This window comes from Ascaphus truei, chromosome 20 (assembly GCF_040206685.1).
Source record: "Ascaphus truei isolate aAscTru1 chromosome 20, aAscTru1.hap1, whole genome shotgun sequence".
NCBI lineage: Eukaryota > Metazoa > Chordata > Amphibia > Anura > Ascaphidae > Ascaphus > Ascaphus truei.
In genome coordinates, this window is record NC_134502.1 from 31,907,365 (window position 1) to 31,925,056 (window position 17,692).

At 42.0% G+C, this 17,692-nt stretch overlaps 2 protein-coding genes across 2 annotated transcripts in view; both read right to left on the reverse strand.

The window, feature by feature from the left end:
- LOC142470867 (vitelline membrane outer layer protein 1 homolog) overlaps nucleotides 1-17,692 on the reverse strand; it is a 230,000-nt gene that overhangs the window by 55,198 nt on the left and 157,110 nt on the right. The window lies entirely within an intron of this gene.
- Nucleotides 1,004-14,290, reverse strand: LOC142470865 (vitelline membrane outer layer protein 1-like). The gene is made up of 3 exons (XM_075577665.1): nucleotides 13,962-14,290; nucleotides 2,118-2,227; nucleotides 1,004-1,513 (listed from the first exon to the last, which is right to left on the reverse strand). Exons 1-3 carry the CDS (start codon nucleotides 14,124-14,126, stop codon nucleotides 1,216-1,218), a joined length of 573 nt encoding a protein of 190 aa, XP_075433780.1. The 5' UTR covers nucleotides 14,127-14,290; the 3' UTR covers nucleotides 1,004-1,215.

A 17,692-nucleotide genomic window follows, 5' to 3' on the forward strand; every position in this document is an offset into this window, starting at 1 on the left:
CAGTCATTGGGTTTTCCTACCACCTCTATGCAGAGGACACCCACATCTACCTCTCCTCTGCTGACCGCTCCCCTTCTCTGCACTCTCATATCACTAGCTGTCTCTCTGTTATCTCCGCGTGGGTGTCTAATCACTATCTTGAGCTTAACATGTTAAAAACGGACCTCATCATCTCCCCTCCGTCTTACTCTACACTGACACCGGATTCCTCGCCTGGAACAGATGACCCCACCAGGACCCCGATACCCCAAGCTAGAGGCCTAGGTGTCATACGTGCCCCTCCCCTCTCATTCCCCCGCACATTCAGCACCCCTTCAGATCATGTTATTTACCCCTCTGCGATATTGCTAATATACGTTCCGTCCTGATGGGACAATCCATCAAATTCTTACTCACGCGCTGATTATATCCCGAATACTGCAACATGCTGCTAGCTGGTCTACGGGGTAACTGAGAGGTGGAGATGACTTTCTTTCATATGTGGTTATATAGAGTAATAGGAGTTATAGGGAGAGGTTAAGTGGGGTAATAGGAGGGAGCGGTTATACGGAGTAATAGGAGAATTTATAGGGAGTTGTTAAATGAAGCAGTAGAAGTTACATTATATGGAGCAGTTATATGGTGTAATAGGAGGAGTTATAGGGAGGGGTTATATTGGGAAATAGGTGGAGTTATAGGGAACGGATATATGGGGTAATAGGAGGAGATATTGGGAGCATTTATATGGAGCAATAGGAGGAGTTATAGGGAGAGGTTATATGGGGAAATAGGAGGAGATGTTGGAAGCGGTAATATGGGGTAATAGGAGGAGTTTAAAAGCAGTAATATGGAACATAAGAAGTAGTTATAGGGAGCGGTTATATGGTTAATAGGAGGAGATATAGGGAGTGGTTATAAGAGTAATAGGAGGAGATATAGGGAGAGGTTATATGGGGTAATAGGAGGAGTTATATGGAGCAAATATGCGTTAAATGGATACAAATAGTCACAATGAATACTTCCATTTTATTTTACATTAAAATTCAATTTTATTTCACAATTTCAAATTGAACAATACGAACGTCCCACTAATTTGGGCCCTAAAAGATCTGCATCTCCAACCATCTCCACCAGATATATTTAGAGACGTCGCTGGCTTAACCCTTCCCCCCACCCCCTGAAGACCTTCCCGATTGAATGTAGACCCTTCATGGGGAAGTTGAGAAGAAAGAAGACTCAATTTTCACAGCAGGTGAACTTGACATCATTGAGGGCCGTGTCATCTCTGCCTCCTTGGTACTCCTCCACCCTGGTGCTGATGCCACAGATCCCTATGTTGCAGGACTGGCTCCACTCTCCGTATGACCCCCACAAGAGCCAAGATGATCCCTCTAGTATCAAGTCGTCTGAGCACTTAAACATGATGCTGTTGGCGGCAGTGTCGTCACCGTCCCCCTGAGGTGGACTTACTCCCAAGTTGAAAGCGATGAGGTTGCCGTTGGGACACCGCACAGGGGAGGTCCATGAGCCCCACCTGAGAGAGAAGAAGGAGGATGTGGTTAGTGGTAAGGAGGAAACTTCCTAGGTGCTTTTGCAGAGGAGACCTGCCCTGTAGGACGAGGCACAGAATTTTAGGGGAGATCTGACTAATTATCTATATAGTGGCATCGCCCCTGTCCTACGTCCTTCAGGGTAGCAAAGGGGATCTCTAATAGGGTGAGAGGAAAGGGGATCTCTAATAGGGTGAGAGTAAAGGGGATTTTTAATCTGTAAAGTGGTATCACCCCCTCCCTTAATCTCCTGGTGATACCCATCTCTATATATTCGAATACCTTGCTATCCTCCCAGCTGCCTTAATTTCCCTCCCTATACACCCCAACATTTTGCTGCCCTCGGAACTCCCTTATACACCCCTCCTTATACACCCCAAAATCCTGTCATCGTAATAAATGCTTGGCAAACCCTGCACATGTGAAGAAGAGACCTGTGAGGTTTGGCGAGCTCTGTACATGTGAAGAAGAGACCTGGGAGGTTTGGAAAGCTCTGTACATGTGAAGAAGAGACCTGGGAGGTTAGGAAAGCTCTGTACATATGAAGAAGAGACCTGTGTGGGTGTGCATGTCCTGTGAATGACTTACGCTCCTTCAGTAGACTGGATTGGAAATTCCCCATTGTTGATGCTGCTAAAACAGTACAGCCGTATCCCGTTCAGAGACGTATCATCACCAAACCACTGGTATTCTTCCAACTGTATCAGGAAGATCAGTTACAATGTATCCATCTCACATATAACTACTCATAACCCCTCAACCCATGAAACACGTAACTGTCATTAGGTCACTTTGCTCTTACGTGGGACTGACCCTTTAACCCATTAAACATGCCTCACTTTGCCCCTACGTGGGACTGACCCTTTAACCCATTAAACACGTCCCTGTCATTAGGTCACTTTGCCCTTACGTGGGACTGACCCTTTAAACGATTAAACACGTCACTGACCTGACCATATAATTTACCTATGTTGCTTCTCAGATTAATCCCAATTGTGGGATATTAGAACGAGGGGCACTTTATGGGGTTTACAGGTAACACTTTTCATTAGGGAACAGACCTAAATGGGGTAAGAAGGCAGCAGTCGGGGCAGGACGGAGTTATGGGGCAATTCTTAGACTGCTTTGATTTCTGACTCAGGGACCCCCCCCCCTTCTTCCCGACTTACAGGCCCTGGTATGGGGCATCGGATGTCAATAATTGAGATATCAGCCAGAAACTCGGACCGACTGGGGGTGTTATAGTGAGGTTTGGGATTTAGGGGATAATGGGAAAGCAAACGGGATTTCTAATAGGGGGAGTAAGGGGGATTCTAATAGGGGGAGTAAGGGGGATTCTAATAGGGGAGTAAGGGGGATTGTAATAGGGGGAGTAAGGGGGATTCTAATAGGGGGAGTAAGGGGGATTCTAATAGGGGGAGTAAGGGGTATTCTAATAGGGGGAGTAAGGGGGATTCTAATAGGGGGAGTAAGGGAGATTCTAATAGGGGAGTAAGGGGGATTCCTAATAGGGGGAGTAAGGGGGATTCTAATAGGGGGAGTAAGGGAGATTCTAATAGGGGGAGTAAGGGGGATTCTAATAGGGGGAATAAGGGGGATTCTAATAGGGGGAGTAAGGGAGATTCTAATAGGGGGAGTAAGGGGATTCTAAAAGGGGTGTAAGGGAGATTCTAATAGGGGGAGTAAAGGGGATTCTAATAGGGGGAGTAAGGGAGATTCTAATAGGGGGAGTAAGGGGGATATCTAATAGGGGGAGTAAGGGGGATTCTAATAGGGGAGTAAGGGGGATTCTAATTGGGAGAGTAAGGGGATTCTAATAGGGGAGTAAGGGGGATTCTAATAGGGGGAGTAAGGGGGATTCTAATAGGGGGAGTAAGGGGGATTCTAATAGGGGGAGTAAGGGGGATTCTAATAGGGGGAGTAAGGGGGATTCTAATAGGGGGAGTAAGGGAGATTCTAATAGGGGAGTAAGGGGGATTCCTAATAGGGGAAGTAAGGGGGATTCTAATAGGGGGAGTAAGGGAGATTCTAATAGGGAGAGTAAGGGGGATTCTAATAGGGGGAATAAGGGGGATTCTAATAGGGGGAGTAAGGGAGATTCTAATAGGGGGAGAAAGGGGATTCTAAAAGGGGTGTAAGGGAGATTCTAATAGGGGAGTAAGGGGGATTCTAATAGGGGGAGTAAGGGAGATTCTAATAGGGGAGTAAGGGGGATTCTAATAGGGAGAGTAAGGGGGATATCTAATAGGGGAGTAAGGGGGATTCTAATAGGGGAGTAAGGGGGGTATCTAATAGGGGGAGTAAGGGGGATTCTAATAGGGGGAGTAAGGGGGATACTAATAGGGGGAGTAAGGGGATTCTAATAGGGGGGAGTAAGGGGATTCTAATAGGGGGGAGTAAGGGGGATTCTAATAGGGGGAGTAAGGGGGATTCTAATAGGGGGAGTAAGGGGGATTCTAATAGGGGGGCGTAAGGGGGATTCTAATCGGGGGAGTAAAGGGGATTCTAATAGGGGGAGTAAGGGAGATTCTAATAGGGGGAGTAAGGGGGATTCTAATAGGGGGAGTAAGGGGATATCTAATAGGGTTGTAAGGGAGATTCTAATAGGGGGAGTAAGGGGGATACTAATAGGGGGAGTAAGGGGGATACTAATAGGGGGAGTAAGGGGATTCTAATAGGGGGGAGTAAGGGGATTCTAATAGGGGGGAGTAAGGGGGATTCTAATAGGGGGAGTAAGGGGGATTCTAATAGGGGGAGTAAGGGGGATTCTAATAGGGGGAGTAAGGGGGATATCTAATAGGGGAGTAAGGGAGATTCTAATAGGGGGAGTAAGGGGGATTCTAATAGGGGGAGTACGGGGGATTCTAATAGGGGGAGTAAGGGAGATTCTAATAGGGGTGTAAGGGAGATTCTAATAGGGAGATTAAGGGGGATTCTAATAGGGGTAGTAAGGGAGATTCTAATAGGGGTAGTAAGGGAGATTCTAATAGGGAGAGTAAGGGGGATTCTAATAGGGGTGTAAGGGGGATTCTAATAGGGGTGTAAGGGGGATTCTAATAGGGAGAGTAAGGGGGATTCTAATAGGGGTGTAAGGGGGATTCTAAAAGGGGGAGTAAGGGAGATTCTAATAGGGGTAGTAAGGAAGATTCTAATAGGGGGAGAAAGGGGGATTCTAATAGGGGGAGTAAGGGAGATTCTAATAGGGGGAGTAAGGAGGATATCTAATAGGGGAGTAAGGGGGATTCTAATAGGGAGAGTAAGGGGGATTCTAATAGGGAGAGTAAGGGGGATTCTAATAGGGGGAGTAAGGGGGATACTAATAGGGGGAGTAAGGGGGATTCTAATAGGGGGAGTAAGGGGGATTCTAATAGGGGGGAGTAAGGGGGATTCTAATAGGGGGAGTAAGGGGGATTCTAATAGGGAGAGTAAGGGGGATTCTAATAGGGGTAGTAAGGGAGATTCTAATAGGGGTAGTAAGGGAGATTCTAATAGGGAGAGAAAGGGGGATTCTAATAGGGGTAGTGTTAGGACCAGTATGTCAGGCCAGAGTCTGCACTCATGTTAAGCTTCTATTTTGTATGGTCATAACTAGTTAAGATTCTGTAGTCAGCCTTTTTGCTGAAATATAATTCATAAATGCACTCAGTTTCTCTGCTAAATTGCATTTTCTTTCTTCCTGGCCAGAATATTACTAGATACTTTTGTGTGGTCAATTTCCTGGTGTTTTAGTAGAATATAATAGAATGGTTCTCTGCAAGAAGCAAGGTAGTGAAAAAGTTGCTAAGACTCAAGGTCTCTTTTGATAACAGACAATGAATAAGCTATGTATTTAGACAATTGCTTGTATTGAAAAAAGACACGTCGCAAAAGTCACGCCACTAATATGTCCTGCCCCTAAATCACGCCTCTAATCAAAGCTACGCCCAAGACACACCTAGTATACGCCCAGGACACGCCTATGATACGCCTCTAACCAATATCTTTTTTTGTTCTGTATAAAAACCATTACCCTATGAGTAATAAATTGAGACAAAGGATTTGAAACCTGGCGTGCGTTACGTTTCATTTTGTTCGTCTCCCAGGCCTGAAAAGTTCACCGAAGACCGGAGATAACAGTTGCAGGGCGTGAAAAACTTCTCCGGGGGAGTCTGCTGCAAACGGGTGCAGATGGTGTAGTATCCAGTCACAAGGCTTCCGTGTACCTGGCAGGGGAAAGGTTCCTCTTGGTGCTGAAGCCAGGGGAGGAAATAACGGATTTTCCTTTTAGTTTTGGCGTCTAGAAGTGGGAAGTTCACAGAGGTTGTGAGTATATATGTAAATTTTTATATATGATGCTTCACCCCCTCTGGGAATTTAATAGACCTAAATTGTGACTGAAGAATTGGGATAGGCCCTTTTAAACAGAATTTTTGGTTAGAGTCCAGTAAATTCTGTGCACGACTGGACTGTTATCTCTGATCTAGCTGAACGACCATTGTATATTGTGTAAGTATAAATATTGCAATTATTTGTCATAATTAAGCTGTTTTTCTTTAAGCCACTAATGGGTGCTTGCATGAGTAAGAATGACTCTGGATGGAAGCCTAGGAATGTACAATTTTTAAATGCGAGTGTAAATCTGGTCTGATTCCTGAGGAATTTGTTGCTCAGACAGCTAGTCATTACCCGTTTTGTCGAATATGCAGAAGGTTGTTCTCGGCAGAATAATGGTGTCTGTTTTAATTGTGGTGGTTTTGGTCATTGGCAGAGTGTGTGCCCATATCAGAGTCAGAAGCAGGGAAGTGCTGCTTTGCCCATGGGGGCTCAGAGTGAAAGTCTCTGTAAAAAAAAACAAAAAAAAAACCCCGCTACTTTATGTAGAGTTTCTTTGTAACCCTGATGAATTTTCTCCTGAATGATTTCTTGTGTGAGACACTGTATGGTCATGCTTATTAACATCTGTACAAAAAATATGAATATTAGTTGCTCATGATGAAATCTAAATTTTAAAAGGTTTTAAAAAGGTGTACACCGAATAAGGGAGAAATACCTCACAACGGAAGGGGAGTATATTCAGCTCGGTCCCTGATTATAGTTTGAAAGGTTTATTCGTCCTGGCCAGGCGGATACTTTTTAAACCGGACACATTTCTTTTCGTGTGTGGTATTTCTATCTTAATAAAAGGAGGGGCACAGCCTCTCCCTTACAGTTTAAAGAATGCGAAGCATTCACATTAAAATTAACTAGCTCTGTGCTTAAGCAGTTTATTCATGAGTAAAATGGTAACGTAGAACTGTCTTCTTTTCCGTAAAGCAGTAAGATAACACATTTCAATTTTATTTCTACAGGATTAAGATATGTCTGGTTTGTTTTTGTTTAAAATGCTGGTAAGAGCTCACAAGCACTGTTTGAATTAATATATTGTATTATATATGTATATAACGCCATTAATGTACATAGCGCTTCAAAAGGAGGGTGTCCGTGGTGGCAGATGCTGCGGGGAGGTTGAGTGGTGTGAGCGGAGTGTGGTGATATATGTCTTTAGAAGCATGGAGGTCAGTTATTTTAGCGAGAATTGTCTCCGTTAAATAAGCAGTGTAGAAGCCATACAAGACAGGTAGGGTCAAGCTTGCTGTTTATTTAGTCATGGTATAACTGTTGCATGTTTGAAGATATTTTGTTTAGCTTAAAAGAGGGCATAGTTAAAACGGGATAGCAATTGTATTGATGGAAGTTTGCAGGAATATGAGATTTCTTTTATAAGGCATTCAGGTGAATGAGTGGAAGAATATGGCATGCTCTTGTAGGCATAGACTTGGGGGCCTATGCAGAGAGCAGCGAATTTTAAAATTGGCGAATTTATTAAAAAGTAGCTTTTTTGGAGAGTTTTAATCTCCATATGCAGAAAAGTGCGAATTCTGCTATGTTTAACATGGATGCGTGTGGCGAGTTTAAATTGGCGAGATGCGCGCTTCAGAAATGTGTTAAAACAAATTCGCGCCTTTTTTTTTCCCTTTGCAATGGCCGCGAGCGGCAGTTTTTTCTGGCGAGGCACAACGGAGACAATCGCGCCATTTTATTGGCGCGAACAGCCGCTAGATGCCGTTCGCGCCTCTCTGCATACGGATATTTTTAAAACAGGCGAGTTTTACAAATAGAAAAGAAAAATTGGCGCGTTTTTCGGAACTCGCCATTTTCTGCTGCTTTCTGCGCGATTTTCTCCAAAAAATGGCGAATTTCGAAATAGCGCTGCTCTCTGCATAGGCCCCTAGGTGTTTATAAGTAATTTGAAATATTCCCGTTATTTAATTTTTGAAAGACCATACAAAATGCAGTTTTAGGACAGCGTGGAAAGCTTCATATTTAACATTAAAACTAATGTTAGAATCCCCTGCGTGAGGATTAATCCAGCAGTTAATATGAATTAGACAGCGAAACCCGTTATCTGTACTGTGAAATTTCTGGCTGTTTTCCCAGAAAAAAAAAAGGCGCTTTGAAAATTATTATTTTTTCTTTTTAAAGTCAGAGTGTCTTTTAAAGTTAATACTGGCCGTGTGCTCAGCACTTTGCAAAGAGTTCAACATTATTTGTCTATTTTAAAAGGAAATCTTTTGCTCAGGATGTCAGGATTTTTCTTATATTGTAAATGCCACAGTTGTTAAAAGACCTACTGCAGGCTTTTTCTTTTAACACAAGCAGTAAATAATTTTGTAGTCACAACACATACAAATCTATTTACCAGTTTATTTTGCTATATATCAAAGCAACCTGTTTTCATAACAATTTTTGTATTTTTGTATTTTTGTTCACATAGATAGATAATATATGAACAAAAGAGGGGAGATACATACATAGGTTATTGAATGTCTTTCTGAAATCCCTATAGAGGGTCAAGAAATTGATATGTTGTAAATGATACACAATGCACAGCAGGTTCAGAATTTATTATAGCAATGTTAACTCCAAGAGTTGACAGGCCCCTGGTAAATAATAATAATACCTTTGCAGATGTCACAGCAAAGCAGGTAGCAAGCCGTCCCTATGTTGAGGGATATATAATATCTGCCACATTTATCATTTTGTAACCATTTATTTGTTTTTGGGTATGTCCTGGAAATAGAGTTAAAGGACAAAGGGGATATATTATTGCAAGTGTAATTGCATAAGTGAACAGGGTATATATTATATACAGGGCATTTCACATTTTTTTTAGCAGAATAGTTACAGTGGAGTGTTTGAAGTGAAAGCCAGGAGTGACTGTGGGTGTGGGACAATAGCCATGAGTGCAGGCTGTTGGGATGCTTGACTTGTGGGGCGAGTTTTAAGGTTAGTTAGTATTAAATGACTAAAAGGTTGACACCATTTGCATCAGAAAAAATGGCAGATGGCAGTTAGGTATGAATGAGAGTAAGTGTGTATTGGGAGAAGAGAGATTGATTTCTAATTTGAGACAGTGTTTTTGTCCCCATTTTTGTAGATTGGGACAACTCTAGCAGTTTTCCAGGTCTTAGGGATATGGCCTGCAGACAGGATAGAGTTGATTATGGAAGCAATTGGTTTGGCAAAGGCTGAGGTACCAAGTTTTAGGAACTTGGATTGTAGCAAAGTCAAGTCCATATTGGTTGCTTAATTTAAAATTTGAGGAGCGTTAATAGGGAATATCTCTGTTTAATATTGCGGATGCTAATAATAGTAGTAACCATATTAATACAAGAATTTATTTCTAGGTATAAATTCTCTCCCTATGAGACACTTATGGGATGAGTTATGACCATCAGTCGTTCAAAGTAACGAATTAAGGACTATGTTATTGGTAATAAAACAATTAATAAGTATTGCATGCAACTAATATATATTTTTGAGTCTTTCTAGGCACAGGTTAAAGCTGAAAGTGCACCTACGCATGACGGGTTAATGGTCAAGCATTTTCTACGCAAGCACGATCTTCATCCCTGATGAAAAGGCCATTTAAATACTACTCATCACCAGCATTGCAGTAAAAATTGCTTATCATCATGGATACACATCACGCACGTCAAAATAGTGCCAGCCTAGGCACAAACAGCTAATAAAGACAAAGACACAGCGCCTGCAAATAAGTGTTTTGATGGACACAATACTCTCTGACCACTAATCAAGGGAGAAAGGTTATAGGCAAAAATGTCCAGGCCTCAACACACGAACTTTGAACTTTTTATTTTTACAGGTTTTTATTATTTTTCAGTTACAATGTATGCTCCATTATGTTTGTGTACGTGGCGTCCCATAAGGATGACAAAATAGTATAAGGTATTATTTGTTTAACTTTGTTTATTTTGTTTGGATTTCTAGGTTAATAGAATCTCCCTGCAGAATGATATCCCGGTGGGAGAATGCTTTATCAGTCAAACACACGGTTATGTTAATTGCTCACAGGTAGAGTAAGAAACAGAAGAAATGAACCCAATACACAAGTGCTAAAAAGTAGTCTATTTGAAGAATAAGTTTCAAGGAATTTATTCCCAAATGTAGGAGTTGGGTTACTGTATGACAGGTTTACAGGGATATCCTAAATCATACAGCCACAGACATTTACTCACTTAACCAAGAATAGGTTTAGTTTAAATTAATGACCCCGCAGAATAAAAATAGCTCTAGACTATATTTTAGCCTCAAAAGGAGGGGCATGTATGCGCCCTAGTTAAAGCGCAATGTTGTGTATTTATCCAGGATTTAGGGACCATGAGGACTTGGTGGTTGGATTGATTTGCTTTGAGCGAAGCTAGCGAATGTTTTTGTATGTGTGTGTTTGTCCTACTCATTGCTCTCTATGTATTAAGTACAGCAAAACTCTGATCCAGAGGTGCGTTGCAACACCCACCGACGCTATGCCTCTCTGCGGTGATGATGTCGCCAGTCCCCCAGAAGAAGAGACCAAAGAAGAAATCAACTGGGCTGATATAATGGCCGGAAAAGAAAGGAATGCAGTTATGCAAAACTTGGACATCTTGGTCCATCAGGACTATGAAACGGTTAACTGTTCTGTTCTTTAAATAGACTGTCTCTTAAGGATATGGGGGGACTGAGAAGACTGGATATGAGGAAGGTGGGAGGTCACAAAGGGAAGTGAGTCAACCACAAGGAAAGGATCACGTCAGCCATTGTGACCATAGCAGCCATCTTGGTCCGTTTTGCCATTCTGACTAAATGCAGTATGAAAGATGTATGCAAGAAGAATGTTTGTGCAGTCGCTCTTAGCAGAAATTAGCCCCCACCAATTCTCACAAATAGCTGACCCTTAGATTATGTGACATATTGAGATGTAAGCCATTTTCTAATCTATTGAAATATTTAATGATATATATATATATATATCTCTATTGGTTGTGTGGCATGTGGGCCACTAAGATTGTACCCTGCAATCACACTGCCCTTTGTTATCTGGGATTCATCCTTCCCACTTTCTCGGAGAATTAGGTATGAAAATTCTCTATGGTTTTATTGTAGTGATTAGTATAATCGCAGCAATTTTTGTTATTTTTCACTGTGCTAAGTGTGCAATGCTTTCATTTGTTTCAAGGAAACCTTCAGTTTCATCTCACGCCATGTATGCAACTAATAATTCATATGTGGCCATGAACAGAGTCTATGATACTATTGGTCCCCATAAGGCCATAGTCATAGAGAAGTGTACCTAGTAAGGGTATTTGTTCTTTTAGAGAACAAAAAGGAGGGATTGTTAGGACCAGTATGTCAGGCCAGAGTCTGCACTCATGTTAAGCTTCCATTTTGTATGGTCATAACTAGTTAAGATTCTGTAGTCAGCCTTTTTGCTGAAATATAATTCATAAATGCACTCAGTTTCTCTGCTAAATTGCATTTTCTTTCTTCCTGGCCAGAATATTACTAGATACTTTTGTGTGGTCAATTTCCTGGTGTTTTAGTAGAATATAATAGAATGGTTCTCTGCAAGAAGCAAGGTAGTGAAAAAGTTGCTAAGACTCAAGGTCTCTTTTGATAACAGACAATGAATAAGCTATGTATTTAGACAATTGCTTGTATTGAAAAAAGACACGTCTCAAAAGTCACGCCACTAATATGTCCTGCCCCTAAATCACGCCTCTAATCAAAGCTACGCCCAAGACACACCTAGTATACGCCCAGGACACGCCTATGATACGCCTCTAACCAATATCTTTTTTTGTTCTGTATAAAAACCATTACCCTATGAGTAATAAATTGAGACAAAGGATTTGAAACCTGGCGTGCGTTACGTTTCATTTTGTTCGTCTCCCAGGCCTGAAAAGTTCACCGAAGACCGGAGATAACAGTTGCAGGGCGTAAAAAACTTCTCCGGGGGAGTCTGCTGCAAACGGGTGCAGATGGTGTAGTATCCAGTCACAAGGCTTCAGTGTACCTGGCAGGGGAAAGGATTCCTCTCGGTGCTGAAGCCAGGGGAGGAAATAACGGATTTTCCTTTCAGGTAGTAAGGGAGATTCTAATAGGGGTGTAAGGGGGATTCTAATAGGGAGAGTAAGGGGGATTCTAATAGGGGGAGTAAGGGGATACTAATAGGGGGAGTAAGGGGGATTCTAATAGGGGGAATAAGGGGGATTCTAATAGGGGGAGTAAGGGAGATTCTAATAGGGGGAGAAAGGGGATTCTAAAAGGGGTGTAAGGGAGATTCTAATAGGGGAGTAAGGGGGATTCTAATAGGGGGAGTAAGGGAGATTCTAATAGGGGAGTAAGGGGGATTCTAATAGGGGGAGTAAGGGACATTCTAATAGGGGAGTAAGGGGGATTCTAATAGGGGGAGTAAGGGGGATTCTAATAGGGGGAGTAAGGGGGATTCTAATAGGGGAGTAAGGGGGATATCTAATAGGGGGAGTAAGGGGGATTCTAATAGGGGGAGTAAGGGGATATAACGTAGTGGGAGACTGAAGAGGATTTTTTATAGGGTAGAATAAGTGGGATGATTAATAGAGGGAATAAGGGGGTTAGGATTGGGGAGGATAAGTGAGATTTCTAATAGGGGGGAGCGATAAAGGAATTCTATCAGGGGGATAGTACAGGGGGTGGGGGGGTTATCTATATAGGTAAAACAATGGCCATTACTGATAGTTAGAGTAAAAGGATTTATATTAGGGAATGTAAGGCGATTTCTCATAGGGAAAAGTGCGAGGGAGAGAAAAGTGAGGTTAAAAAGTGAATTTGAAATAAGGGAATTAAAGGGGATTGTAATATTTCCTATATATAGGTGGCTATGCACTAAGCAGTGATAACTGCTTTTAAGTCCGATAAATGACTTTTAAGTCCGATACTGCCTACGGCGCGATTCACTAAGCAATGATAACAGCGCTTTATCGGCAAACGCACAGTTTTTTGCCAGTTTACTAAGCAGTGATACGTGAATCCTACTTTAAAAGCGCGCCAAAACGAAACGGAGACAGTCAGAAAGCATTGTTTACCTTTTTTTCAGCACACTGTTAATACAACAGGCCAGTGGGTGTTCCCGTGTGATCCCCTCGGGTTTCTGGGGGTCCACAATGGCCTGCGGTACCAATTGTGTGCCCCCCCCCAAAAAAAACAATATTTTTAAATAACCCCCCTACCCACCCAGGAGGCCTAACCACCCTCCCCAGGCAACTACCCTTCACCCATTCATTGGTACAGTGGGTACATCATGCTCATATAATACGGGCATGATTTATTTACCACTATAGCAAGAAATTGTGAAGGAATAAAAAAACAGGCCAAAATAAAACACCTTACATTGCAAAATAAAACACATCAAATGGCTAACTAAATGCATAACAACTGCCAATAAAACAATTGAATGGCACAGTGGGTACAGCATGCCCATATAATATGGGCATCATTTAACACTATGCCAGTCAATGGTCAACTTATTGGGTGCATCGTCCCCATCACACAGGGGGGCTATGCACAAAGCAGTGATACTGTAAGGGGTTTTAAGTGAGATAAATGCCTTATGGTGCAAAATTGCGTGCAGCGCGATTCACAAAGCAGTGATAACACTGCAGTATCGCACTTATAAGGCTTTTTATCACCAAAACACAGTCATTGATAAAAAAGCTGCGCCATAAATTGCGCCATAATGGCATTTATCTCACTTAAAAACACTTACTGTATCACTGCTTTGTGCACAGCCCCCATAGTGTCTAATATGGACAATGAAAGGGGGTTATCTAATATGTGGGGAGGGAGTATCGGCTACTTCTAAATACAGAGAGTAAAAAGTATAAATCACAGTTATAAAGGAGATTTTTGCCGTAATTAGCTGGCCTCTGAAGTAGTCCTGGCATAAGATAAAATATTTGACTGCGCCTGCAAAGTTAGATTGTAAGTTCTGCGGGACAATTTAAATATTGTGCCATCAAAATCCCAAATACAGAAGCACATACATTGACATGCAAGAAATAATATTATTATTACTGTATATATTTATCTCACCTTGAGAGAGAATCCTCTGGCACGGGAACCGAAGGGGCAAATTTCAACTGGCCCCCATTCACCCAATTCACCACCGTTGGAAACACTGATGACATATTTAGAGTTCCCGTGTCCTACTGAGAAGAGAGAGAGGAGGAGGAGGGATGAGACCGCCTGGAACATCATGGTGGGGTCTTGAGGAACTCAACTGGAGATGTCAAGAGATGTCAACGGTGAGAAAAACTTCGGCAATGTAATAATCGGGAATCAGGTTTGCAGTTCAAATCAGCAATCTTTATTTCTTCAATCAGCTCAGCGATTCGGCAAGGATACAACATACAAAATACTTCTATTCAAGGTGGCATGTATCTGAGAAGGCAGTGGCGTATCCTGCGACAGCTACGTTTTATACCCTTAGATCGAAGAGAAATACATCACTGTCTCAGCGAACTCGCTTTTGCCAACTAAATGACGTACTTGTTTACATACTTGTTTTTCTGTTGTTACCATCACGTACCTTATCTCAGGAACATTAGGAACTTACAAAAACAAGTCTTATCACTAAAATGGGCATCATACATCTTGGTTTCAAGTTGCCACTGATACCAATAACATTGCATTCTATTAGTTTCACACTGACCACAAGATTCCTTAAAACATCTTAACCTATTGAGTACCGAATACTTATATATATATATATCAACATTTTAATTTATGGTGGGTGAAAATAGCAACAAGAAACCTCCACCATATAGCATATAGCAAATTAAAAGATCACTTCTGAGCACATTCACGTCTTAGACAGGTCTGCAACCCTGCCTTTCACCATTATCACCTAGCGTACAGTGCTTCCACTACAGCAAGGGATTCTGGGAAATAGCATGCAAATGAGCAAACTGTGTCACCTTTTGCCTGAAAACCATTTTTCATTTAAAAATTATAAAATAATAATTATTTTATTTTTATGTTTAATTTATAAATTATCATTTTATTTTTTATTTATTTTATAAATTATACCATATCATACAGGAATCGAACCCAGGATGTTAGTACCAATTCTCTACCTCTACGCTACAGTGCAGTCCATTGCATTGCAATGTGCTCTAGAGGTTAAGTATATTTATAGAGTCTGTTTTGCCACATCACGCCTGTTGTGTAGAGGTAGAGAATTGGTACTAGTATATGAAAGCTCCTGGGTTCGATTCCTGCATGTGTATTATATAAAATGTGTTAATGTTCAATTCCCACATGGGTGTATGTGTCCGTTAGCAATAAAGCATTGAATTGTATGTTTTTAAAAAAAAAAACCTCCTCTGCGCGCGAAACTCTACGTAAGTGTGGCACGTGGACACAGCCATATGAAGCAGAGAGGAGAGAGCTGTAGATGCCGGTAAGTCCTCGCGTGGCAACATTTTATAAGGCGATCCCGGTTATAACGCGGTCTCATTCTGTGGACCCCTGTTTCAGGTGAGTAACACAAATCGAGCAGAGTGGTATTAATATTCTCAGATAAGAACTTCTACACCTCCTGGAATACTCGGCTAACAGTCTAGTCAGACAAAGTAAATCTGTAAGAGAAACCTGTGTCAGGTATACCTTAATGTATATTAACCAGATGGAATGTGGTAAAGCACACTGTGGTGTGCTAACCGGCATCGATTGGGGATACTGGGGTAAAGTAACAAATCAGCCAGCTGCGGGGGAACAGTTAGGTGGGACTTCCAGTTGTGGAGTACACCACCTGTGCGTGTACAGGACCAGAATATGATGTGGTGTTGGTCACTGAAACAACTGTACCATGCTGGCTGAGCACAGCAATCCCAAATTACATGGTACAAACCATTTACTTTCATTTCCCAAGTGCACATGACAATCTGAAGCGGTGTAAGCAACCCCCTCTGCTGGTCACACCATGCACATTACACTGTGCCTACTGAGGCTTCTTGTCATTGGTCAACGAGCGAATCATTAAACATATTGGCTATATATAGCTGTATGTAGCCTATAGGTCCGTCACCCCCCTCTACCCACCATCAGCCTTGAGAAAGCGTTCCAACGCGAAACGCGCGTGTTGGCAGCGGGTGCACGTGCAGGGGTTTTAACCTGACAACTAGTGAACTTGCCGAATAGGAAGTACAAAAAACAGATCCAAGCAACAGCCGCTCCAAAGAAAAAATAAATAAAATCAAGAACTCCCCAGCAAAGGAGAATTTGAAAAAAATATTTATTAAACTACATTAAAAAAAAAACACAGAAATAAACACAGTGAGTGGACTCTCCCACGCGTTTCACGCCCCCTACGGCGTTTTCTCGAGGAGAAAGCGTCCCAATATTCCCTTTATTTCAAAATCTGCACCATTATCAATCCCTTAATGTGTGTGTGTGTGTGTGTGTGTGTGTGTGTGTGTGTGTGTGTGTGTGTGTGTGTGTGTGTGTGTGTGTGTGTGTGTGTGTGTGTGTGTGTGTGTGTGTGTGTGTGTGTGTGTGCACAAGTCTAATACATTTTTTATTTTTTACCAATGTTTTTTTTTAATAAATAATAAAATAATAATAAAATACACATAAACACACACACACCCATATACATACATACACATACACACATACATATACACATAAACACACACACACCCATATACATACACATACTCACACACATACATATACACATAATCACACACACCCATATACATACACATTCACACACATACATATACACATAAACACACACACCCATATACATACACATACACACACATACATATACACATAAACACACACACCCATATACATACACATACAAACACATACATATACACATAAACACACACACACCCATATACATACACATACTCACACACATACATATACACATAATCACACACACCCATATACATACACATTCACACACATACATATACACATAAACACACACACCCATATACATACACATACACACACATACATATACACATAAACACACACAACCATATACATACACACACATACATATACACATAAACACACACAAACACACATAAACACACAACACTGTATACATTCAACACAGTATACTCACGAAAAGCATGGGCACGTGCACGCGCGTTCGCATAGGCACGCACGGCCGCACGCTGTATATACAGTAACAGCCCTTATGCAGAGGTTCACTCCTACCCCTGCTATAGCAGCATTCGAACCTTACCAGCGCAGGGACACAAGACCAGGTTACTGTAGGGCACCGGATCGGGAGCAGCACACGGTGCCGGTGTTATTATAGTTCACCTCTCACACTGACCACCGACCCCCTGCACCAGCCTGTCACATTCGGGATTGCTGTGCTCAGCCAGCATGGTACAGTGGCTTCAGTGACCAACAAACACCACATCATATTCTGGTCCTGTACACGCACAACTGGAAGTCCCACCTAACTGTCCCTTACAGCTGACTGATCTGGCATCTCACCTATAGATCCCCTATTGAAGCCGGTTAACACACCACAGTGTGCTTTACCACATCCCATCTGGTTAACACACATTAATGTATACCTGATACAGGTTCCCCTTACACATTTTTACTTTGTCTGACCAGACGGTTAGCCGAGTACTCCTTACTGGGTTAGTCTTCTTCTCGTGTACACCACCTGAATTCCACCTTGTAAAGAAGTCCCATCTTGTAAGCAGATACAACGTGCCGTACGAAGACTTTCACACCGTAACCAAGATCTGGATCCAGCTTCCAGCATTCGTAAGGAC

Excerpts from the sequence above, each read along its gene's own strand:
- LOC142470865 (XM_075577665.1), bottom strand. The coding sequence starts at position 14,126 with ATGATGTTCCAGGCGGTCTCATCCCTCCTCCTCCTCTCTCTCTTCTCA. Across the intron at positions 2,228-13,961 it reads CCAGAGGATTCTCTCTCAAG|TTGGAAGAATACCAGTGGTT; the intron begins GTGAGATAAATA and ends TTCCTGATACAG. Across the intron at positions 1,514-2,117 it reads ATCCAGTCTACTGAAGGAGC|GTGGGGCTCATGGACCTCCC; the intron begins GTAAGTCATTCA and ends CTTCTCTCTCAG.